The 23,415-nt window shown below is 54.6% G+C and overlaps 1 protein-coding gene across 5 annotated transcripts; it reads left to right on the top strand.

Moving 5' to 3' along the window:
• The first annotated feature begins 1,341 nt into the window (after nt 1-1,341).
• On the top strand, nt 1,342-21,083 carry PHF8 (PHD finger protein 8). Of its 5 annotated transcripts, none has more exons than XR_011971177.1 (21): nt 1,342-1,539; nt 5,284-5,369; nt 5,921-6,041; nt 6,689-6,849; nt 7,268-7,409; nt 8,100-8,286; nt 9,109-9,271; nt 9,983-10,070; nt 10,345-10,451; nt 10,803-10,894; nt 11,312-11,401; nt 11,829-12,071; nt 12,269-12,408; nt 13,336-13,514; nt 13,804-13,889; nt 14,277-14,407; nt 14,810-15,153; nt 15,721-15,983; nt 16,812-16,921; nt 17,511-17,823; nt 19,587-21,083. XR_011971177.1 is itself a non-coding variant. In XM_072626552.1 (21 exons), exons 1-21 carry the CDS (start codon nt 1,346-1,348, stop codon nt 19,673-19,675), a joined length of 3,045 nt encoding a protein of 1,014 aa, XP_072482653.1. In that variant the 5' UTR covers nt 1,345; the 3' UTR covers nt 19,676-21,083. The 5 variants fall into 5 exon arrangements, 4 of the variants coding, with proteins under 4 accessions (XP_072482653.1, XP_072482652.1, XP_072482651.1 ...); XM_072626552.1 differs by having other exon boundaries at nt 1,345-1,539; nt 11,829-11,987; nt 14,277-14,374; nt 15,721-15,816; XM_072626551.1 differs by having other exon boundaries at nt 1,345-1,539; nt 11,829-11,987; nt 15,721-15,816.
• Nucleotides 21,084-23,415: the final 2,332 nt, after the last annotated feature.

Genomic DNA, 23,415 nt, shown 5'->3' with positions numbered 1-23,415 from the left:
GAACAGTGCAAGAGCGCACACACACACACACACGCGCGCGCGCACACACACACACTTTTAGATTGTTCAGGCCTGTATGAAGCCTGGTACTCTGAACCCTTCAGTGGGCCGAGCCCCGCGTGCCCCGGCACCAGACTTCTGGTGGCATTATCGCCATCTTTGGTGTCTGCCGCCCAGATTGGGTCCCAGTGACAAAGGCCGAGGGGGGCGGGGAAGGAGGAAGAAGCCCCAGAGGCAGGTGACAGCAATTGGCCTCTCGTTGCGCGGCCTTCCGTTCCGTTTCACGCGCAATGACCACCTGGTTTGTTCCTCTTTCTCCCAGAGCTCTTTGCGGCCTCGGTTGGTGGAACGGCCACAGTTCTAGATGGCTGGGCTCGTGAGAATGCGCTGGTCCCCACTGCCCCGCCCCCCGCCCCGCCCCCTGCTCGGCCTCGGGATGCTCAGAACGCTCCGGCTGCTGCGCCCTTTAAGAAACGTTTAGTCTTTTAGGAAAAGTCTCAATTCCCAAGGGTCTGCCTTTGCTTCTCTCCGGCACTCCGTCGGCCCCGCCTCGGGGAGCAGTCGGGGTCAGTGCCTGGGGAAGGGCGGGGCGGGGAGCCCAGTCCACGCCGGGGGGGCGGGGGCGGGGCGAGCTGCGCCTGCGCTAGCCGGCGCTCCGGAGGTGCGGACCTTTCCGCCACGCCCCTGATGGCGCAGGCCGGATTGATTCACGCCTCGCTCAACATGGCGTCTTGTAGCATCCCTCGCGCGGCCGTCCCCTCCTCTCTCGCTCCCACCTCCTGAAGATTTTGAATAAAGTTTATTGGGCGACACGCACCAGCCCGGCCTCCGTTCCGCGGCGGCAAGAAGTGGGAGCCGAAGGGCCGAGGCGGAGGCATCGGCGGCCAGGGGGCGGGGCTAGATCCGGAAGCTGGTCCGAGGCCCCGCCCTCCTGGGAGGAGGGGCTGGAAGGGGGCGGGACCTGAGGGCGGGGCGGCCGCCGCCGTGGTCCTCTTCGCCGCCGCCGCCGCTGCCGTGATCGTGGCCGCCGTCCTGGTCGTGGTCGCCGTCCTCGTCGTGGTGGTCGCGGTCGCCGCCGCCGCGCGTGACCGAGCCGGAAGGCCGCCGGGGAGTCAGGCCCGGCTCCGTCGTCGACGTGACGTAACGTGACGTCGCCCAGCGGGGGGCGGGGAGAGCGCCCGTGCCCGCGCTCGCGCCCGCGCTCGTGCTCGCTACTCGCCCCCCGCGCTGCGACTGCTCCCACCGCCGCTGCCGCCGCCGCTCCAGCCGCTGTCGTCCGCAGCCCGGCTCCCGGGCCCGGCTCCGCCGCCCGCCCGTCCCCCCCGGGCCCCAGGCCGCGCCGCCCATGTCCGCGCCGCCGGCCTCCGGCGGCCAGCCCTGCCCCCCGCGGGGGGCGCGGGCCCAGGAGCGGGCTGAGGCGCGGGCCCAGGCGCGGGCCAAGATGGCTTCCCCGCCGGTCTACTGCCTGTGCCGGCTGCCCTACGACGTGACCCGCTTCATGATCGAGTGCGACCTGTGCCAGGACTGGTTCCACGGCAGGTGAGCGCCCCCCCCCCCCCCCCCGCGCCCTCCCCTTCTCCCGGCCTTCCTACCCTGGGGGGCCTCCCTCCGCTGGGCACCTGTTGCCCTTGTTGCCCGGTGGGGGCGGGGCCCAGGGCACAGATGCCCCGTCATTGTCTTTCCCAGTGAGGGCTCCCCACGGAGTACCCTCCAGTCCTTGGGGCCAGCATCCATTGAGCACCTGCTGTGTGCTCGGCTCTGGGCTCCAGGATAACTTGTAAACAAGACCGATGCCGGATGAATGGAGAATGGGATCGGAGCCGAGCCTGATGAAGGGGAGCGCCCCGGAGAATCAGAGGAGCGGGGGGCCAGGACTTGGGAAGGACTTGGAACCCCAAAACAGAGCGTTTGCCAGAGGCCATAGGGAGCCGCTGGAATGGAGGGGTGGGGGACATGGTCAGAACCACTTTAGGAAGATTGCTTTGGTGGCTGAATGAACTTAGGTGGGGAGAGACCCGCCATGGTCCAGGCCTGTACCAGGGTCGGGGGCAGGGGCAGAGGAGACAGTGGATATGGTGGTGAGAGAAGTCTGGGACAAGACCTGGGTCATCAGCCTGGGGCATGAGAGGGTGGCATTGATCTCTACAGTAGTAGGGGAGGATGGGGTTCGCAAACACCCTATAGGCTAACTCCAACATTGTGGTGTAACATGTTGGTCTTCTACAAAAACAAGGACAAACACCAACGGCTGGGAAGGTAGGAGATGGGGAAAGGTTGAGGGGGAAAGATGGTGAGTTCTGTTTTAGACTTGTGGAGTTTCAGGCGCCCACTGGACATCCAATTGGAGAGGTTTGGGAGGCAGATGGAGATGCTAGGAGGTCAGCAGGGAGGCTGGGGCAGGAAAGGGAGATGGGAGAATCCTCTGCCTCCAGAGAGATGGTCTTTCAATCTAGGGGGAGACGGAGGCCACAGAGGAGTCAAAATGAGAAGAGACTTTTGGATCTGACAACTAAGAGATCACTGGCAACTTTAGAACAGTTAACAGTGAAACAATGTAGTTGAAAGCTGGGTTATAAAAGGTCAAGAAGATAGTGTGAGGATACAAAGTAGAGGCAGCTATTGTGAGTTTGAGGAGTTCTGAAAAAATAGTGGATATGTGAGAGATAGAGGGAAGGAGCCAGGAGATAGGGAGTGCTTGAAGATGTGAAGGGAGCAGGGCTGACAGAGAGGTGCCACACTGGAAGGGGAGGGCCGGGTCTTGGTAAGGACTAAGGCCACCTCTTTGTGTGAGACAGGTGAGGGAGGCTGTGGGGCAGAGGGCACCTGAGGGATAGGAGATGGGGAGAAGGTGCAGCTCTCAGTGAGTGACCCCAATTGATTCTGTAAGCTATGAGGCATGGTTTTCAGCTGCAGGAGGGGGATAAGGGGATAGGAAATGGGAGGTTTCAGGAGGGAGGAAAAGGTTTTGGGACCAGTGAGTGAGGCCCATATGGTAGGACTGCCTAACAGCAGTGAGAGCTCAGGTGACATGTAACAGTCTGACCCAGTCAGAACAGTAACTCAGTTTTCCCCACCTTCATGCAGCAGCCCCTGTGGAGGGAACGGACAGCAAGAGTGATCCAAGGCCAAGGGAGGGCTGAGCATGATGGGTAATATAAAGGGGTGAGAGATTTGAGAGAGGAGAATCTCCAGAGTTGGACTGGATTATCAAGGGATCATGATGGGGAAAGGAGATTGTGGCCAGTGCAGTGGACATGGCCCAGGAGAGAGCAAAATTCAAAAGAAGGTGCTTCTCAAAGGGCCAACCTGGAAAAAGGCCGGGGAAGAGTGCTGCATTTAACTCCTACACAGGGATCCATTTGTGGTGGTGGTTCTGCAGTTGTTTTCAGTCAGACCTGAGTCTTCATGACCTCATTGGCAGAGATACTGCACTAGTTTGCCATTTCCTTCACCACCTCATTTTACAGAAGAGGAAACTGAGGCAAACAGGGTGACTTGCCCAGGGTCACCCAACTAGGAAGTGTCCGAGGCCAGATTTGAACTCAGGAAGATGAGTCTCCCTGACTCCAGACCTGACAATTTATGCTCTATGGTGCCACCCAGCTGCCTAATCTATTTTTAGCTGACCCTTGAAACACCTGGGGACCATTGCTGTGAATCTAGAATGATAAAATGATTCGGGCAGAGCCATTAAAAGCTGGGTGCTGGCCTTCAGGGGAAGCCTGATAGGGCCCAACTCCCCCTCCCCCATGTGACTCCCCACTTAAGCACAGTGCTGGCCCCCACACTTCAGTGGTATGTCCTTGAAGAGGGCCTTTCCACCTACTTTTCTCTGCAACCTTCAAACTGCCCCATCATAGCCCTTGGGGCAGATGTGCTCAAGCCTTTCATGTCGGTTTTCTGCAGGCCCCTTCTGGTCCTGGAGCCAACATCCCCACTAGGAGCCAGGGGGCAGCTAGACAGCTGGGGGCAGCTCACCTAGGCCCCCCCAGCTGCTGTGATTGCCCAAAGGGTCATTCAGAAGGTGATGCCCAATGGGTCTGGTTCATTTCTGGCTGCTGCTGGTGCCATACCTTGACTCTTCTGTGTCTATCTTGACCAGAGGGGCTTCCCTCCCCCAGCTTAGCATTTCTGGTGGAGATGAGGGAATTTCTAGGACTCTGGCAGTTGTCCTCCATAGAGAGAATCTCTTCCTCTTCACCATCTCCCTCAAGTGTGTATGTGCCTGGTGGCCCTGACTCTGCTTCTTTGGCCATCTTGCCAGCACTTTGAATGGAGGCTGGGTCCTATTTGACCTGAGTAGGAACTGTAAAGGGGAGATTCCCTGCAGGCAAGTGATTGAAGGGATCCCTGAAAGAGCAGGCGCACTTCTCCAAGGCTTGCCCGTACCCCTTTGGCTGGGTCTCAGAGCTGGTGTGGCATTTTCACAGCCGAGAGGGCCTCATGATGTGCCCTGATCTGGACTCTTAAGTGGCCTCAGAACCCTTGACGTTGTGGAAAGTTCTGATCACACTGGATGTGGGCAGTCTTCTAGGCGCCTTAGCAGTTCCCTTTGGATTCTCAGAGGGTTGGCCATGGAAGGGCCAAGGATTGTCCTGTGGAGAAGGGCCTCCATTCCACCTGTTGTGCTCAGCAGAATTCTGCCCCGGTTAGGCTAGCTGGCACACTTTTCACCAGAACATGCCAGGACCAGCCACAATTGATTTCCTTTTTGGACACTCGCTAAGTGGAGTTTGCTGAGATTTCACCCAATTGTCTCTTGTTGCTCTTGTGGGGAAGCCCCTAAGAACATGTTCCAAACTGCTCATTAATAGGTCAGCACCTTTGTGGTCTCTGGTGGAGTGCCCCAGGGATCTGTGTACGGCCCCAGGCTGTTTCACATGTTCTTCAGTGAGTGACTTGGATAAATGCCTAACTGGACCTGGTCATCATTCCTCCATCACTTTCTTAAGTCTAGACAGGCAACAAAACAGTCAGCCTTCGCCTCTCACCAAGGCACAAAGGCTCACTCTGAGAATACAGCGCTCAGCTCTCTTGAGTTGTCTTTAAGTGTTTGGAGGTCACCACTTGTCCTTGTTGGTGTCAGAGGCCATCCCCGAGTGTGGCACAGACGGATCCAAACAGCTGTGTGCAGCCCCTGACTCTCATTCCTTTCGTAAATGTGAAGAGTGGTATGTGTAGAAATGGGTCCCCGTGTCGTGATTGTCCAGAAGGTTTTTGTCCTTGAGACTTGGAGGAGAGCACCCCGAACTGTGGGCTAGTTGGGATGTTTTTGTTTTCCAGTTGCGTCGGAGTAGAAGAAGAGAAGGCAGCCGACATTGACCTCTACCACTGCCCCAATTGTGAGGTCCTCCATGGGCCTTCTGTTAGTAAGTCAAGTCTTGTTCTCTTGTGGACATAGAAGGGGCTGAGTGTTGGGGGGACCCGAGGTTCTTGGGGAGCATTGCTGGGACCGGGGGCACCTTAGATCAGCAGCTTTAGGCAGGGTACAACAGAACCGTCTTCTTTCCGTGGCTTTCTCGGGTCTCTGTGGGACGTGTCTGGTTGCCCCAACTTCATTAGGTGGCAGCTAGATGGGGCAGTGGTTAGAACTCAGGGCTTGGAGTCAGGAAGACCCAAGTTCAGATTTCAGACAAAGACTAGCTACAACACTGAGCAGGGCACTTCACCTCTGCCTCAGTTTTCCCAGCTGTGTAATGGTGATAAGATGTGAAGATCAAAAGAGATCATATTTGTAAAACGTTTAGCATTCTGCCTGGCGCCTAGTAGGGCACTTTGAGTACAGCTGTAGATATATACACACTCACACACGTGTATACATATGTATATGTATATGTATCTTTGTATGCATGTATGTATTAAGAAATGCTTTGTTCCTTCCTCCCTCCTTCTGTCCCTTTCCGTACTTTTCTTGGTGCAGTGAAAAGGCGCAGAGGGGCCCCAAAGGTACAGGAACTGATAGTGAGCAAAGAAGCGGGGAAGACGGTACAGACTGGGAGCCCTATGTTCATCCGGGAGCTCCGAGGAAGGCCTTTCCGCAGGTGAGGCATCAGGGTGGAGGTGGGTGGCAGTACCTTGACTCTCTCAGAGCCTTAGGGCCTTACCACAGTGTCCCTTGGCAGGCATGCTCCAATGCCTCTTTTCATCTCAGAACCACGGCCCAGTGGGGAGCTGCTTTAAGAAGGGACCCAGCCTTCTCTTGTAGGTTGGCTGCCAGCACATTCTGAGACACAGAGAGGCTGCCTGTGGGTGTCACCCGGGCCAGTCCTCCTCAGCCAAGATGCTGTTGGCCTCTTTCACCCTGGCTCGCTCATTCCCGAAGGGGCCGAACTGGTATCTCAGGCAGTTGAAGCTTTTACAGAATCCCTCCATCTTGGGATAGTGGCCTAATTAAGGATGGAGCCATTTTGAGGCCAGAGAGACAGCACAGCCCCAGGGTCTCAGTGCCACAGGCCTCTGCCTCTTGCTCGTGGTAGCATAGCCTCTCAGAATTGGTTTTGACTTCGGCCATTGCCTGCTCTGTCTCTCTGAAAGGGCTGCCATGAGGACAGAATGGGAGTGTGGTGTTTCTGTGAGATGGTACCATGTGGGGCTGCTGTGGCTGGCCACTGAACCTAGGCAGAATGGCCACCGACTAGGGACAAGCCCCTCCCTGCTGTGATGTGCCTTTCTCTTCTGGTCTTCCCAGTGCTGATGAGGTGATCTTGAAGCCCACGGGGGCCCAGCTGACGGTAGAATACCTGGAGGAGAACAGCTTCAGTGTGCCCATTTTGGTGCTGAAGAAGGATGGCCTGGGCATGACCCTGCCCTCCCCAGCTTTCACTGTGAGGGAAGTGGAGTATTATGTCGGTAAGTGGCTGGAGCTTCGGGGTAGCCTCCCTTTGCAGGCTGACAGCCCAGGTGCTGACTCATGGCAGGGCCCCTTCCTTCCTTCCGAGGCTGCCTCAGGCTTGTGGGCAAAGGGTGGGGGTTGGAGCCAGGAGGGACCCAGTCTTTCATCTCCAGTGTTTGTATGGCCATGGACCTCTCTGACCCTTCACTTCCTCATCTTAGAGTCACGACCTCAAGGCTGAAATAAGAGGATCCCTATGGAAGGCTAAATTTTGTTTTAAAGAAGTGGCTGCTCACACAGGGAGAGAGAAGGCCTTTGGGTGCTTCCCTGAGGAGAGGATGGAAGGCCAAAGTACCTCCTGGGTGGTGGGAGGAGGATGGCTGGGGCAGGGTGCCATCTGGCCCAGTTCATGTGAGGCCCCTCCCTCTGCCCCAGGTTCTGACAAAGAGATCGATGTTATTGATGTGACCCGGCAGGCCGATTGCAAAATGAAACTTGGGGACTTTGTGCGTTATTACTGCAGCGGCAAAAGGGAGAAAGTCCTCAACGTCATCAGCCTTGAGTTTTCTGATACCAGGTGACCACCCTGCTTGTTTCTTGATTTCCCCTCTCCACACATGCTCTCCGCACAGGGCTGGAACTCCAGCTGGCCTGGTGCTTGATTGATTTTTGTGTCTGTACCAAGACTAGGTTCGTTAGGAGTAGCGTTCAGGCTTCACAATAAGTCCTTGTCCTTGAAAGGAGGTTTTGTAGAATTGGTCCCAAATTAGTTGCCCTTTGGTTAAACTTTGGTCAGCCTTCCATAAAAGCTGAAAACCTTGCAGCGTGTGGCTGGAGTGATTCAACATGTGCTCCCTCCAGCTGTCCATCCAACAAATAGCCTCATCTGGGCCCATCCTTGGGGGACTCACTTTCATAAAGTACAGATGCTGATGGGAACGTGTGTACCAAGGAGCCTGGCAGTACATGTCGTACAGACAGTAGTTGCTCCAGGATTCCAGAGAGGGAGTTAGAACCCTGTGGCCAAAGGCAAGACCTGGTGGAGAACAGGAAGGAGTTGGGGATTGGTCGGTCTTGGGAGATTGGACTTAGGCCAGCAAAAGGGTTGTCTGAGTACCAGTGGAGCCTTGCTCTTTCCTTCCCACATATGCCCATAGATCAGACAACCCAGTACCTCTTGCATCTAACCCTTTTGCCTTCAGAATCCCCCACTTGTCCGAGAGGATGGGGTCATGACTGACATTTGCCCTGACCCCTCTGTTTCCAGGCTTTCAAATCTCGTGGAGACCCCTAAGATTGTCCGCAAGCTGTCCTGGGTAGAGAATTTGTGGCCCGAGGAGTCTGTGTTTGAACGGCCCAGTGTACAAAAGTATTGCCTCATGGGTGTGCGAGACAGCTATACAGACTTCCACATTGACTTTGGTGGCACCTCTGTCTGGTACCATGTGCTCAGGGTAGGTGGTAGGGCCCTGTGCCCTATTCCAGCCCCTGCAAGCTTCCTTGCTTATGACTGACTGTTCTCAGGGCCAACGCCCAGTCTGTTCAGGGGGTGACTAGGCTTGGGCACAGTTTCTGAAGGAGTCTCCTAGGTCACGTGCAAACACTTGGCGGTTTGACCATGCTCATTGTGAAGGAAGCTCCGTGATCTGATCGGGGCCCCCTTCTCTAGGGCACCTCCATGGTCTGTCTCTGACCACCTCCCCTAGTCATTCTTTATCTGAGTTACAGAAATCCATCCTTCCTCCTCCCTCAGTGGCAGGGCCATTCCTAACCAGGGACCAACTTGTGGGAGCTGACAGTGATTTTTAGGAAAAGGCAGACTCCATTCCTTTCAGGTATAGATAATCTAGGTAGAAAGGAATGAGATGTTGCCTGTTGACAGACAGGGGAAGGTTTCCTTGTTAATGCTTCTCAAGGGAGCCAAATTCCTGCTGACTGCAGAGTGGTGAATTCTCTTGGCAGGCACTACTTTTGCCCAAAGCACTGTTGACATTCCTGAGTGTCATCTTTTTGTAGGCTGAGCCTGAGTAGCAAGGCCAGCATGCAGCTAAGCATCCCCTGTTCAGACAGACTGAGGCCTGGCCCTGGCATTCACAGCCCTTCAGAGCAGCTGCTGCTTGGGTTTGGTTTGAATTAGGGATGTTTGTTGGGGGTAGAGCTCAGGAGCCCTGGGGCCACAACCTATGTTCATCCCTCTGTGCCTCAGTTGCTTTGTCTGTAAAGTGAGGCCCCTTCCAGCTGCTTCCTTAAGATTCCCCACCCCTCTTCTCCTTCAGGGTGAGAAGGTTTTCTACTTAATCCGCCCAACCCCCGCCAACCTGTCCTTGTTTGAATGCTGGAGCAGTTCCTCCAATCAGCGGGAGATGTTCTTTGGGGACCAGGTGGACGTGTGCTACAAGTGCTCCGTGAAGCAAGGCCAGACTCTCTTCATTCCCACAGGTTCTTTCCGGGCCTCTCAGGGGCAGGAGGAAAGGCGATGGTGCTGCCCATAGGAGACACCGCCCCCCACACACCCTCCCATCAGGCTAGCCTCCTTGGCTCGTGGAGGAGATGGCCCTGGCTAAATCTAGGGCTGATGGGAGCTTCTCCCTGTTATGGGAGCCCTCCAGAGGTTGGAGTCTTCTCCCCTCTAACCTGCCTTTCTGATGGGGAACATGTACCCCTTGGGGATGGTCCCAGTCAGTGGGAGAGGACACCAAGGAAAGGGAGGGGGCTCTGAGAAGGAGGAGGTGCTCAGGATCAGCGGCCCTGGGGGTCACAGTGAGAAATGTGGGATGCAGAAGGAAAGAAGGAAGATAGATTGGGTTCGAGGTGCCACCTGTTGTGCTAGCTTGGATGGCATGGCTTTAACTGCTGGCAGCAAGGGGTGAAGCCAGCAGACATGGGCTAAGTAGACTAGGTCACAGTGATTGTGGAAGGGCCTAGGATCAAAGGCCCAGAATGTTCTCTCCAGACCCCTGTACCCCCACCCCACCCCCAGCATTGGGGAGCTGAGGAAGACTTTCTTCCCTAGGCCAGGGGGTGGGGGGAGAGAGGGCGCTGGGGCATGGGGATTTTCCTGGCTTCCATTGAGGCCAGACCTGAGCCTGGCCCCATGTTGTTGTGGCCCAGCCTGTAGCGGGCGTGACTCTCTTCCTGTGGTGCTGGCAGGTTGGATCCATGCGGTACTGACGCCCGTGGACTGCCTTGCCTTTGGAGGGAACTTTCTACACAGCCTCAACATCGAGATGCAGCTCAAGTGAGTGCTTCCTTCCCTCTCCCTGCCACAAACCCAAAATGGGGACCATTCGAAGCACAGGGTTCAAGGGCATGGAGAAGCCCGACTGCAGCCACTGCCTGAGCCCTCCAGATGCCCACCCCTCAGGCCGAGCAGCACAGAGCCTAGCTTCCTGGGGACCACCCCGACTCATTGGCCTGATGTACTGGGCCCCAGGCAGGACAGGACAAGAAGGGGAGGGCTGAGCAGGACACCAGGGATCTGGCTCACCTGGCACCTCCCACCCCCACCCCAGGGCCTACGACATTGAGAAGAGATTGAGCACGGCCGACCTCTTCAGGTTCCCCAATTTTGAGTCCATCTGTTGGTATGTGGGAAAGCATATCCTAGACATCTTCCGAGGTAAGGAGCCCTGACCCCGTTCTGCTGTGCATGCCTTAGGGGGGCTGGAATGAGGGTGGGGACAGCATTGCTCCAAGCTTCTGCCTCCATGGTGTTTCCCACTCCCCTGCCCTATTAGCAGAGGGACAGGCCCAGCCCCATCTCCACAGCCCCCAACAGGCTTCTGTTCTGGCCTGATTCCTCTCCAGCTGCCCGCATCTGGGTCATGCCCACCCCCCTCCAAATTGACTTAGCCAGGAAACTTGCCTGGATAGTCAGAGCTCTCAGACCAAGCCTCCTTCCCCTTTGTGCATGCTCACCAGGGTTGACTTGAGCTGCCAGTGTCTCTCTTACCTTCCCTATCCCTTACAGGGTTACGAGAGAACAGGAGACACCCAGCTTCCTATCTGGTCCACGGAGCCAAAGCCTTGAACTTGGCTTTCAGGTCTTGGACTAAGAAAGAGGTAATAAGTTTCTCTCCCACCTTCCTCCTGGGACCATCCAAGACTCTAGGCAAACTGCCAAGCTCCAGTGGGTATAGGGTGACAGGTCAGGGGGATTAAGTGCAGCCCAGAAGCCTAGGTGGGGAGCATTGGAGCAGCAGGGGGTGGTGGTGTCTGAGCTGGTCTGTACAGTCTGGGTCGCCGCCCCATGAGAAGAGGACATCCCTTTCCTCCACAGTCTTTTGCATTCAGCGGACCAGGGCCTTTGAGGCAAAAGGTACATTGTGGCCTTGGGTCCAGTGAAGAAGACCTTGAAGGTACAGCTTGGGTTTTCTGCCCAGAGGAGGCAGGCCTGCCTTTGGAATAGTTCCATTTCTTCGCCCTGGTTAGGGCATGGCCAGGTCACCTAATCCCATCCCTAACCTTTTTTTGCTGCAGGCTTTACCAGAGCATGAAGCTGAGATCCCTGAGACTGTGCGGACGGTCCAGCTTATCAAAGATCTGGCCAAGGAGATCCGCCTGGTTGAGGTGAGGGCCTGGGAATCCAGGCTCCCCCTCTTGGTTTGCCTTTCTGATTACTCCTGGTACCTAGGTTGGCAGAGCCATTGGTTTATTTTCTTGTTAATAACCTGGGGGAGAACATTGGGTTGCTAGTCTCTTCCCTTTGACAGATGGGGAAACTGAGGCTGAGAAGGCTTGTGGTTCTTCCTGTATAGAGTGGAGATGTGAGAAGGCTGGGAAAGGGGGCAGAGATTCTGGTGCTCCAGAGGCATTTCTCTCTCTTTCTCTGGGGCTAGCTCCTAGCAATCTTGGGGGCACCAAACATCTACATCCCCATCCTGGCATCTTCATTCAGCCATTTTGACCTGAAGGAGTTGAGCCATGTATGAGAGCTGGGGACATCTTGTACCCATGTGTGACTGTGTCCATGCCAGTGCTTCTGCCATTTCTGCAGGATATCTTCCATCAGAACATTGGGAAGACTGGGGGCCCCTTTGGCCTCCAGAGGGCTGGCTCAGGCAGCGGCACCCCAGCCTCCAAAAAGAAAAGCTCCCGGGCAAAGGTGGAGGCTGGGAAGAAGACCGAGCGCAAGGGGAGAGAGAACTTGACCATGGTAGATCCCTGTGAACTGGACCTCAGTCTACTGGACAAATATACGCGGCAGGCCCTGAAGGCGGGCAGTCCTCCCAAGGGCCAGGTGGATTTGAGGTCCCACACACTGTTGGGGGGGTCTGAGGCTCTTGTGTACTGGGGGCCCCTGGATAGCCCCTGCGTATCTGATCCCTCATCCATTAGCAGCTTCATTTTACAGAGGAGGAAACTGAGGCCCAGAGAGGGCCTTGACTCTTATCTGGGTTCAGACTTCAGCTAAGTTAGTGCCATCTTATTCCATAGTTTCTGATCTCAAACACCTGCCTGGCCTCCCCAGTGGAGGAGCTGGACTTGGACCCGGACCCAGATCTAGAATTGGAACTAGAGCCTGACATTGAAGAGAGTCAAGTTACAGCCGTGCTGGCCAACGGCAAAGCCACGAGGTGAGCTGGGCCCCAAAACGGAGCGGGTCGTGCCCTGGAGGCGTGCCAGAGGTGCTGGGGTCAGGCCCTGGAGGGGTGCCGGAGTGGGGGAGGGGTGGTCATTGGGCCCCACAAAGTGTCCGTTTTCCTGCTGCAATCCCTTGGCACATGTAGCCTACTGGACCCATGAGCTCTGGGCCAGGCCCAGGAAGGCAGGGCCATTATCACTTGGGAAATAAAGCCTCAGCCACAGGGTACCCAGAATGACTTGGAACTTACTAGAGCATTAGGAATGACTTGGACCTTATTGGGAGCATCAGGTTCTCCAGAGATGGGAGCTCTGGTTAGGACAGCCTGAGCCACTAGCATTACATGGAGACAGGTGGGTGAGCAGCCACTCACACACCTCACCAGGCTTGTTCGTTAGCACCAGGAGACCTCAAGTTGCAGGCAATATGTTTCCAATATTCTCCAGATCCAGGCTTCAGTGCCACGTTAGGCCTGTGTAAGTTTGGAGGGGTATTTAGGGCTTGAGAGCAAAGAGACAGGCATGAGGCAGAGGGCACAGAAGGAAAGGGCTGTGGGCCAAGCCCGGGTCATTTTGCTGGGGTTCTCCTGCTACTCAGGGATCTTTTTCTTTGACCTTGTCACCCACCCAAGGGGGAAATGGATTGTCTGGGCTCCAGCTGCCCAGATCAATGGTACCCTGCGGGTCAGATGAACTCGGCCACACCCACCAAAGGGCCTGAGGTGCTTCCCCTGTTGGAGGAGATCCAAAGGGCCCGACATTCTCTGTCCAGGCTACAGCCACTCTGACAAGAGCCAAGTGGCATCCCTTTGCTGGGTTTCTCTCCCTACTGACTTTCTTGAGCCTCCCTGGCAGTGTCTTGGTTTACTCTGTGTGTGTGTGTATGTGTTTGTGTGTGTGGCTGGCTTTCTCCACCCCAGTGACAAGAAGATGAAGGTCTCAGCCAGGTCCCGGAATTCTAAGAGCACATCAAGACGGGGAGCCAAGAGCAAGCTGCTGATCAAGGGCCAGTTTGACCTGGACTCTGAGGAAGATCTGCAGATTGACGAGACGCCTCGGAAGGAGAAGAAGGTCCTGGTGCCCAGGAAGAAATTACCCAGTGCGTCTCCTTCCCTCTCCCCTGGCCCCTTCCCATTCCCCCAAGCTCTCTGCAGATCCTACTTATGCTCAAGCCCAGAGGCATCAGACTCTCAGCACTTGTGAATGTAGCCCAAACAGGAAAACAAAGCAAAAGATCCTAGAGCAGAGAGATGTGTGACACTTGCAGCCCAGAGGGGGCCCTGCCCTGGCTGTTGGGTTTACCCTCATTACTGTCGACCCTCTCAGCCCTACCAGCCACTCTTTGGCTCAGAGGCGAGAGGCTAGGCATCCTCTTCTTTGTGTCTTAGAATTCCCCCGGAAGTTGCCTCGTGCCAAGCCCTGCTCCGACCCCAACCGAATCCGGGAACCAGGGGAGGTGGAGTTTGACATTGAGGTAGGAGCTCAGTTTTCTCCCCCATGACTTCAAGCTTTGTTAGCTTGGATTAGAGACTTCTTGATAACTTGTCCTTTTGTGAGGCCTTACCTATTGAGTGCCTAAGTCTGGGCAGGGCATGAGAGAGCATCCATTGTGATGGGGTGGGGGAGAGGAGGGAAGGACAGAGTGGAGGCAGGAGAGAGTGTGGGTGTGAGCCAAGATGTATGGTCTTCAGGGCCATTTGGTCTGGCTAGACTGAAGAAAGGATTAAAGGGGCAGATGGAAGATGGGAGAGGGTGGACTGAATGGATTGGAATTGCCTTGTGAACGGCTTGGCATTCCAGGGTGCATTGTGTAATACACTCGAGCAAGCTCGGCCTGCCCCTTTGATTTGGTTTGCTCCAGGAGGATTATACGACGGACGAGGACCTGGTGGGAGTGGAAGGCCAGCTTGGGCCCAGCGCTGGAACCACAGGGATTCTAGATCTGCTCAAGGCCAGCAGGCAGGTGGGGGGACCCGACTCTGCAGCCCTCAAGTGAGTACCTGCCTCCGTTTCTCCTTTCCCTGGCAGTTAGCCAGTTCATGCCCAGGCTGAGGCGCTTGGGTTTGGTATGTAACAAAGCCCAAGCTGTCTCCTGTGCCACTGAACCAAGAAGATTGGACACCTGTAGCATCAGCACAAGTCCAGAGCAAACCAAAGACAGTGAGAGGGGCTGAGAGAGGTGACCGTGCAAGGGTTTTAGGGAACTCCCTGTTGGCCCATGTAGCTCCTGCCTTACTGAGCAGCACAACTCCAGCCTCCGGGGTAGTGAGGCAAAGGCTGGGCCTTTGGACACCTCATCTCCAAGCTGGTTTCCCCTTCCTTGGCCTGTCTCCCATTGGGCGGCCCCCTCCCCCAGAGGGCCTTCTTTCAGCTTCTTCTCTTTGCCCCTTGCAGTGAGGCCCCTGCATCCCCCAGCACCCAAGAAGCCATCCAGGGCATGCTGTGCATGGCAAATCTGCGATCCTCCTCATCCTCCCCCTCAGCCTCTAGCCTTCAGGCCTGGTGGGCTGCCGGGCAGGAGGGCAGTGGCAGCAGTGGTAGCAGCAGTGGTATCTCTGCTCGTGGGAGGATCGATGGCCCCAGCACCCCAGCCAACCAACGGGCCCTCAGCAAGCGGGCTGGGAAGCAGCCAGCCCAGCAGAGAATAGAAAGTGAGGAGGAGGAGGAAGAAGAAGCAGAGGCCAGCCTAGATGATGAACAGGAAAGCCTGGGGGCCTGCTTCAAGGATGCTGAGTACAGTAAGAACAAGGCCCACAAGAGGCTTGTTGGAGGGCCCTCTTTGGCATTTTATGGCTGATGCGTCCAGGGTGGCAGGGATAATGATTTGGCCCTTGGGAAAGTCCTGAGGGCAGTGGAGTTCATTCTGTTAGCCCCTGTCCCGCCCTGTTGGACCCTGAACCTTGGGAAGGTGTCAACTGGGCAGAAAGCCGAGGTGTTAGCATTGCAGGGCTCCCGATGTTTGAATGTTTGAGCCTTCCTTGAGTGGGAGGGAGAGGGCTGTGTGTGGGTGCGTGGGCATTTTCTCCATAAAAAGAGAGACCAGTATCTTGAGTTGGGGGCAGTGAACGAGGAGGGTGAAAGACAGAACACGGGCGGCTAGCCAGTGGAGTGAGGTCCCTGAGACACCAGGGAAGCAGGAGCTCAGAAGGCTTGAGGAGACACATAGAGATGGCAGGGCAGGGACCAGATGCCGGGGAGGGGAGCCCTACCTTGGCTTCGTGACACCCAGAGTCAGAGTTTTGGTGGCAAACGTTTGGGGATATCAGTGTTGGCTCTGGCCAAGATGACTTTCCCCTCATTTACAGTCTACCCATCTCTCGAGTCAGACGATGATGACCCTGCTTTGAAATCACGCCCCCGGAAGAGGAAGAGCACAGATGATGCTCCCTGGAGCCCCAAAGGTGATTTCAGGGTTCCTTCTGACCTCCTGATCTCCTCCCTGCTTGGGCGAGGGGACGGGGCCACTGATCTGCAGGGGCGAGGCAGCCATCCGCATGAACTGCACCATTTTCCAAACCTGGCTCTGGTGAATCAGCCCCACAAGGAGGGAGCAGTGACAACACAACAGGTGGCATTTGCTTGGGGGAGGGTCTTTGAGGCAGGGCCAGAGTCGTTTGTCTATCTCCCCAGATGTCCAAGTCACCCTCTGTGTGCACAGGCACAGCACCATTTGCTTGTCCCAGCCCTAGGAAGTCTTAAGAGAAGCCACATTGCTGAAGGAATCCATGTTAGAGATGTCTAGGAAGGCAGGACCCCTAGAACACAAATTGGTGGGACTTTTCATTGGGCAAACTGCTTTGGAAAACAATTTGGAGTTAGTAGAGAAGAATCGCTAAAATGTCCTTACCCTTTGACCCAGAGATTCCACTACTGGACAAAGCACATCCATGTCCACTTTCTAGCTTTTATACCTTGGCAGTCAAAACTTGGAGGAAAGATAGGCACTGTGTTTACCACAGTCTTTGTAGGTGTGCGTTTCATAGTGTTGATAAAATAAGATAGAAGGCTAATTTCTTAGCTGAGGTTGGGAGCAGAGCTGGGCCTTTGTCACCCCCTATTTTGTGGGTAAGGGAAATTAGGTCCCAGGTTCTCCTTCCCATAGCTAATCAGGATTAGAGTTGAAATTTGAATTCAGATCTCTTGGGTTCCATGCCCACTGCCCTTTCTTTGTACCAAAGAGGCCTGGAGTGGTCTGGAATTCCAGTTCGGGAAGTCAGGGAAGCACATACATTTCCATAGGTATAGGGACCTTGGAGAGGAGGAGGCCTGGGGCAAGCGAAAGGCATAGATGGGCACAGGCCTGACTGAGGAGGAGTTCGGACCACATCTTAGAAGCAGGAGGAGCCTTGTTTCCTGAGAATGGGCGCTGTCTCTATTGGCTTTCTTTCCATTGCAGCCCGTGTGACCCCAACCCTCCCAAAGCAGGCCCGGCCTGTTCGGGAGGGTACTCGTGTGGCCTCCATTGAGACAGGTTTAGCTGCAGCAGCTGCAAAGCTGGCTCAGCAGGTAGGTGGTGGCCAGGGTCCTGGCTCCTCATGCTGACCAAGGGTCTGTCCTGTGTGTTTGCTGGTGGGGCGCTTCAACAAATGGCCAGGCCGCAGCCTCCCAGATGGGCTGCCCAACATGCAGTGTGTGCTGGAGCAGAGGGGGGCTTTGGGTGAGGGTCAAAGGAAGCCACTGGGCAGAAGATGTTTTCTCAGAGTCATGACTTGGAGGGCCCCTGCTGGGCCTGTGCTCTTGGAGGTGCTGGGTGAGAGGAGACCCCCTGTTGTGCAACTGAGGAGAGTGTTTACATTTTTTCAAGAATGTTTTATTGTATGGAAAAATGTAATGTTGCCAGTACCCTGAGGCCCAGCAGACACTAGAGTTACGGCGCCTTCAGTGAAACTTGCTGTCTGTAACTTAGAGCACTTCTTGACTCTGGATCAGGGAAATTGTTCCATTTTGGTAGTGTGCTAAATGGAGAGAAAGAACGAATGCTTGGGTCTCCACAGAAGATGTACCACTAAAAAGCCCTGCTTGGATGAATGGCTCCACCGTTAGCCTTCCTGAAGACCTCCCCTGCCCTTTCTCTCCCGTTTGCCTTTTGTTTCAGGAGCAGCAAAGGGCCCAGAAGAGGAAATATTTCAAGAAGAAGCCATTGGCAAAGGAACTGGAACAGTCATCCTCTCAAGATAGCGCCCCTGTGCTAGTGCCCCCACCTGTAGTTGTACCACTTAGCCCCCCCCCACCCACCGAGCCCAAGCAGGAACCCTTTGCTGGCAGCCTGGCTGACCATGAGTACACTGCCCGGCCCAGTGTTTTTGGCATGGCCCAGGTGAACCGAGGCACCACCCCCATGGCACCTGGTGTCTTCCTGTCTCAGCGGCGGCCCTCGGCCAGCTCCCAGGGGAGTCAGGCAACACAAGGTAAACCAGGTGTTCCCACTCCCTCCTTATAGACATTGCTTGGTGTGAAGTGGTGTGGTAGCCTTTGTTGACCAGCTGCCAAGTGATATCCTTGTTGGTCCCAGGTGTACTGGGTTCTTGTGGCCCCCTGCTGTTTCTGGTACAAACTTCAAAGTCATTTCTAGGGGAGGCCGCAGCCAGGAACAAGGAGGCCTTAGGCAGGAGATAGCTTTGAAGGAAGAAGGGATTTGTGAGGATGGAACTAGTCCTGGCCAGACAGACCATTATGACATCACTTGAAGGGGCTTGAAAAGGCAAAAACACAAGTTTGCATTTGGCCCTTGAGGTCGTAGGGAGTCTGAGGAGCTCATTGAGCAAGAGACATTCACATCTAGTCTGGCCTGGAGATGCATCCCCCAGCCGCTCCTTCACAGCCTCCTTCTTTCGAAGGCGTATCATCCTACACAAACCAGCTGGTCAAGGAGTGCATGGCTGAATGACCCACTGACTCTCTGGGGGTGTTCCCTAAGGCTCTATTCCTGGGTCCTCTTCTCTCTATGCTCTTATCACTTAGTGACCTTTGCGACCCTGTGCATTTGAATTATGTGTGTACAGATGACTCCCCAGACCACACATCTGTTCTTCCTCTCTCAGACTCCAAACTCACAGTACCAAGTGTAGGCATCGCCTTCTGCCCCACCCCTAAGACAGCTCTCTTCCAAACTTTTATTTTTCTCCCATGATCCCCTCAGTTTCCTGAGCTGGCCTCAAGCCCCCTCTTCCCCCATGCAGTCAGTTGCCAGGCCTTTTCAGCTGAGTGGCTCAAAGGATAGAGCACTGAGCCTGGAGTCAGGAAGCTTCATCTTCCTGATCTCAAATTTGACCTCAGACACTTCCTGTATGTGACCCTGGGCAAGTCACTTCACCTTGTTTGCCTCATTTCTGTAAAATGAGCTGGAGAAGGAAATGGTAAATCACTCCAATATCTTTGTCGGGAAAAACTGCAAATGGTTCCTGAACTGTTGGACAGGACTGAGAAATGACTGAAGTCAGGAAGACCTGAGGCCAAATCCAGCCTTGGTCACTTAACCAGCTGAATGACCCTGGGCCAGTTATTTCACCTCCCTCTACCTCAGTGTCCTGTAACCTAAGTAAAATGAAGATAACCAGGGCATCTACCTCCCAGGGAGGTTGTGAGGATTTGGAATCAGCTTTGCAGAGTGCTCAGTTTGACTCCAGTAGGAGTGAAGCCTTCTGAGAGTAGGGCTGGTCTGCCCTTTGGCTTTTAGGGCTTAGACCTTGGCACAGTGCTCAGCACACAGAAGGCCCTTTACAAATAGGTTTGTGACAAGGACCTTGAACCCAGGGGAATGTGTGTCATGATGAAATGGGAGGCGTTTGAGAAGCTGGTGTTCTAGGGGGGAAGCCTCCATAGGTGTCACATGTCCAAGCCCTACCTCTGAGTCAGCCTCTGAATTGTGTCCTGTCCCAAAGGTCAAAGCTAGGCTTGAGATCTACCTAGTTGTTTGACTTTGGCCAAGTCACTGCCTCACCGGCTCTTCATGTATAAGGTAAAGTTGAAAGTACTTAATCTCCAAGGACTTTCAGCCTCAGAGATATGTATTTGTGAGGCCTAGGTGTTCAAGGACGTCCTAGACAGGGCCTTGTGGGAGGCAGGTACCGGAGAGTTTCTTTTCCCCCACTTCATCCATGAGGCTGAGGGGGGTGGGGCCTGGGCAGACCTTGTGTTGGTCCTTCATTGCCTTTTTTTCTTCTGCTTCCAGGAAAACGGCCCAAGAAGGGCCTGGCCACAGCCAAGCAGCGACTTGGCCGCATCTTGAAGATCCACAGGAATGGCAAGCTGCTGCTGTGAGCCCTCTACGCTCCAGTCTCTTGGCCCTTTGAGGCCTTGTTTTCCCTTTGCAGACACTCCTCTTTTCTTTGATGTCCTCACAGCCAGGCTTGGCTGGCTCAAGAGGCGAATGTCCCCGGTAGAGGGAGGGAGAGAGGAAGCCCGGCCTTTCTTTCATTCACTGGTCTCCCTCTCTGTTTTCTTTTGCCCTTTCCTGGCCTTTATTTCTGTTCACTGCCCTGTTAGAGAATGAGGAGGCTGGAGGAGTGAAGTCTGACTTCTGGGGGCAGGGTGGGCCTTCCTTCAGCTTCTCCCGTGTTTGAATCAGTTAGGGCCCAAGAGCAAGGGGACTGGGTGCTGCTTAAACACTTTTGCCGGCCTTCCCCCTCCTCTGGGCCCATTCACCTAGTTTGGAGGGAAAAGAGCAGGATGCTGCCTCTCGTGGCCCGTATAGAAGTCATGTGTGAATGGCCAGCCTGCCCAGCTCCTCCTTGTTCAGGGGCCAGGTCTGTGACACTGGACATGGAAGAGGCTACCTTCCGTCACCTCATTAGACCTGCCCCAGTTGACCCCCAGTTCAATCCCTTCGGCTCCAATTTGGCATCTCAATATGCCCCCTCTGGGGAACTGGCCAGGGTTGGGAAATGGAGTCTGTGGAACCCCCTGGCAGCTTGTTTGGCTTGTCCAGCTCCAGGTGACTCAGGGACCTGGGGGGCATCTCCCCACAGGGGCCATCCCCTCCGCCTGCCCTCGCCCACCTTGCACCACACTCCTTTACCTGTTTCCCTTGGGCGGAGAGAGGCCGAGGCAGCTAACGGCCACCAGGGTGGTTGGGGCCGGGCCGTGGGGGTGGTCAGGGCCGGGGCGGCCCCAGCACCACCAGGACGCTTCCTTTTCACATTTGTCTTTCTGAGCTTTGGCCCAGCCCTCGTTTGCTTTTTCTGTTGTTGTTGTTGTTGTTGTTGTTCTTGTTAACGAATGAAGGGAAAGGGAAGGCCTGGCCCCTCCCACCAAGAGCCGAGTGGGGCCTGTTTCCCTTGTTGGACTGGACTTTTCAGGTTGTAGACTGTGGGGGGTGGGGTGCAGCCCAAGGAGGGGTGCCTGGCCTTGGACTCCCTTTCTCCTTAGCCAAAGAGCCAGCCAGAGGCTGGGCTGGGGGCCCAGAAGAAAAGCATTTCTATTCATCCGGATTCTATTTTTACAAAAGAGAAAACGCACTCGAGCCGCTGCCACACTTCTGTACATGTTGAAATCTATTTTTAGACGTGGGGAGGATTGTGTATTTCGGACGCGCAGCCAGACTTTGGTGGTGGTGGCGGTTTCTTTCAGTTTGAGGCCCTGTCCCCCCATTTGGTGTTATTACTGATGTAATTTATATTTTTTATTTAGATCCGTCCTTTCCTAGAGAGATAAAACTTGTTATATCTTGGCACTGACTTGGCTTCCAGTTCTTTGCGTGGGCAGCAGCCTTTACTCCTCAGGCTCCTTGGGTCGGGGAAGGGGGAGGGAATATAGGCAACACAAGCCACATTTCTCAAAAGCTCATCACAGCCCCAGAAACCATTTTGTGACCTGGGGTGGCCAGCCCCTAAGGCTTGGACAACAGTGTTGACAGGGGTTGGAGTCACGTAGGGTCTGCCATTCTAGTTGCTGAGTTTCTGGGGGAGGATACTCTGCCAACATCGTGTCTCTGAGCGTGCCCCAAGTTCCTGGCCAATCACCACCCTCCAGCAGACTCCTGCTCTCTTGATGTGCCTGTGTGCAAGCAGTGAAACAAGTCCCACCTTCAGGCAGCTGACACTGTACCAGGGGGATTCAGATGCGTTCAGAAGCAAGATTTGTGCAAAGTAACAGTGACTTGGGAGGTGGCATCTGCCAGCCAGGGCAACCCAGAAAGGCTTCTGGAAGGAGGTGGCCCCTTGAGCCGAGCCTTAGGTTCCAATAGCCCTTCCAGGCTGCAGGTCCTGAATGAAGAGCATCAGGCCAGGCAGACTGGAGACTTTAAATGCCTAGTACATGTTTGGATTCACTTGAGCTTTAGGAACATCAACCTGGTGAAGGGTTAGGGTTAGGGAGAGAAGAGAGCAATAGTCCATGTGAGAAGTGACAGTCTGGCCCAGGGAGGGAGAGAGAGGAGACAGATGAGCCCTGGTTTGTTGAGGGGACATCAAGATGGGGAGAGGGGGAGTCTAACCAACCCCCAGCTAGAGGGAAGGGGATGAGAGGTCTGGGTGCCTGTCAGACAACAGCTGGATGTGTCTGGGAGCTGGGAAGACAGATCACTGAGGGAGCAAAGACCCACCAGTACAGGGTGGGTTCTGGGTGAAAGGTGCTAGAAAAACCAGGGTGGCCAAGGTGTGGCCAGCACTACCAAGAGGTCAGCAAGGGGAACAATTGAGAAAACCCTGGAAGACTTGAGGTTCAAGAGTGAATTGGGGTCTTTTCAGTTGGTTTTAAAGAGGTGCATCAGAAGGTACATTGTGGGGCGGCCACTCCCCAGGTCCCACCCCAGCGGGCACAGGGACTGAAAGCTGCACAGTGGAGGGCCAGAAGAGGGCAAAGGGGAGTCAGGCCTTGGTTTCTACATTGGAAATGTTCTCAGCTCACACAAACACTTCACTATACCAAAAACAGAAGAAACTTCTTCATGTATTTTTCAAGGAATGGGAAAGTTGAACAAAGTAGTCACCAAATTGCTGTGTTATCTATATTTTGGTCATCAGCCCATTTTACAAAATGACGTATTGATGCTCTTTTAAAAAAGAATGTCCAACCCCCAGCACACCCCATCCTACTCCCCAGGTACAAATAGGCAAAACAAGGCAACCAGTGTGCAGGCTGGGGGGCAGGTCTGCTGTGCCCAGAGGCCAAAGGGAGGTTTCTTCATCACTCTTTTGAGCTGCAGACTGGTCAATGCTTTGCTCAGTTGGATTCCCCTCATAATTCTTGAAGTTATCACCATTAAATAGTTGTCTGGGGCCTGCTCACTTTCCTCTGCATCAGTCCAGACAATTCTCCCCATTTCTCTCAAACCATCTCTTTCAGCATCTCTTAGGGCCTAATAATATTCCATAACATTTACGTCCCATAATTTGTTCAGCCAATTTCCCCAATTCTGTTTATAATTCTTTTCGTAAATGTTCTCCTCCCCAGGGACTCATTGCATCTTTCTGGGATGTCTTTGGAATTCTTGCCAAAGGGCGTCTACTTTGTTGGTGGCTTTTTGAATATAGTTCCAATTTGCTTTCCAGAATGGTTCCACCAATTCCCAGTTCCCCTGCCAGAGGTCTCCCAGTCTCCCCAACACTGTCATTTTTGGCAGTCTGCTGGATTCAAGGGTGGAATATTAATTTCATGTCTTAAAGAACAAGCTGCTTGAGGATAAAATCTGTAGTATTATTTTCCTACTATATTTTGTAACTTGTTGGTGCAGGGGTGGTTTTTGGTTTTGGTTTTTTCCCCAAATCTAGGTGTGTGATTTGAGCTGGGGACCTCCTGCTGTGGAAAGTCCCTCCAACAATGCAGATGGGACAAGTCCTCTGTAACTCCAAACATTTCCTAGGGAAGCTAGGAAGTCTCAAAACTCCTTCCAATGTCAAACATGGGGAAGTCTGGGGGAGTGGAACCTGGTGAATCAGCGAATGGGTTATTGGACTGCATTCAGTTTGTCTTCAATGGACGATTTCTAAAAGGGGAGGACAGGCAGGGGTTAGAGTCTAATCCCTTCTAGGTCCTTGGGTTCGGCCTTTTGACTGAGTCCA

The sequence above is a fragment of the Notamacropus eugenii genome, chromosome X (genome assembly GCF_028372415.1).
Source record: "Notamacropus eugenii isolate mMacEug1 chromosome X, mMacEug1.pri_v2, whole genome shotgun sequence".
Classification (NCBI taxonomy): Eukaryota; Metazoa; Chordata; class Mammalia; order Diprotodontia; family Macropodidae; genus Notamacropus; species Notamacropus eugenii.
The sequence above is the reverse complement of the archived record's forward strand: the minus strand, read 5'-3'. Positions and strand labels throughout refer to the sequence as shown.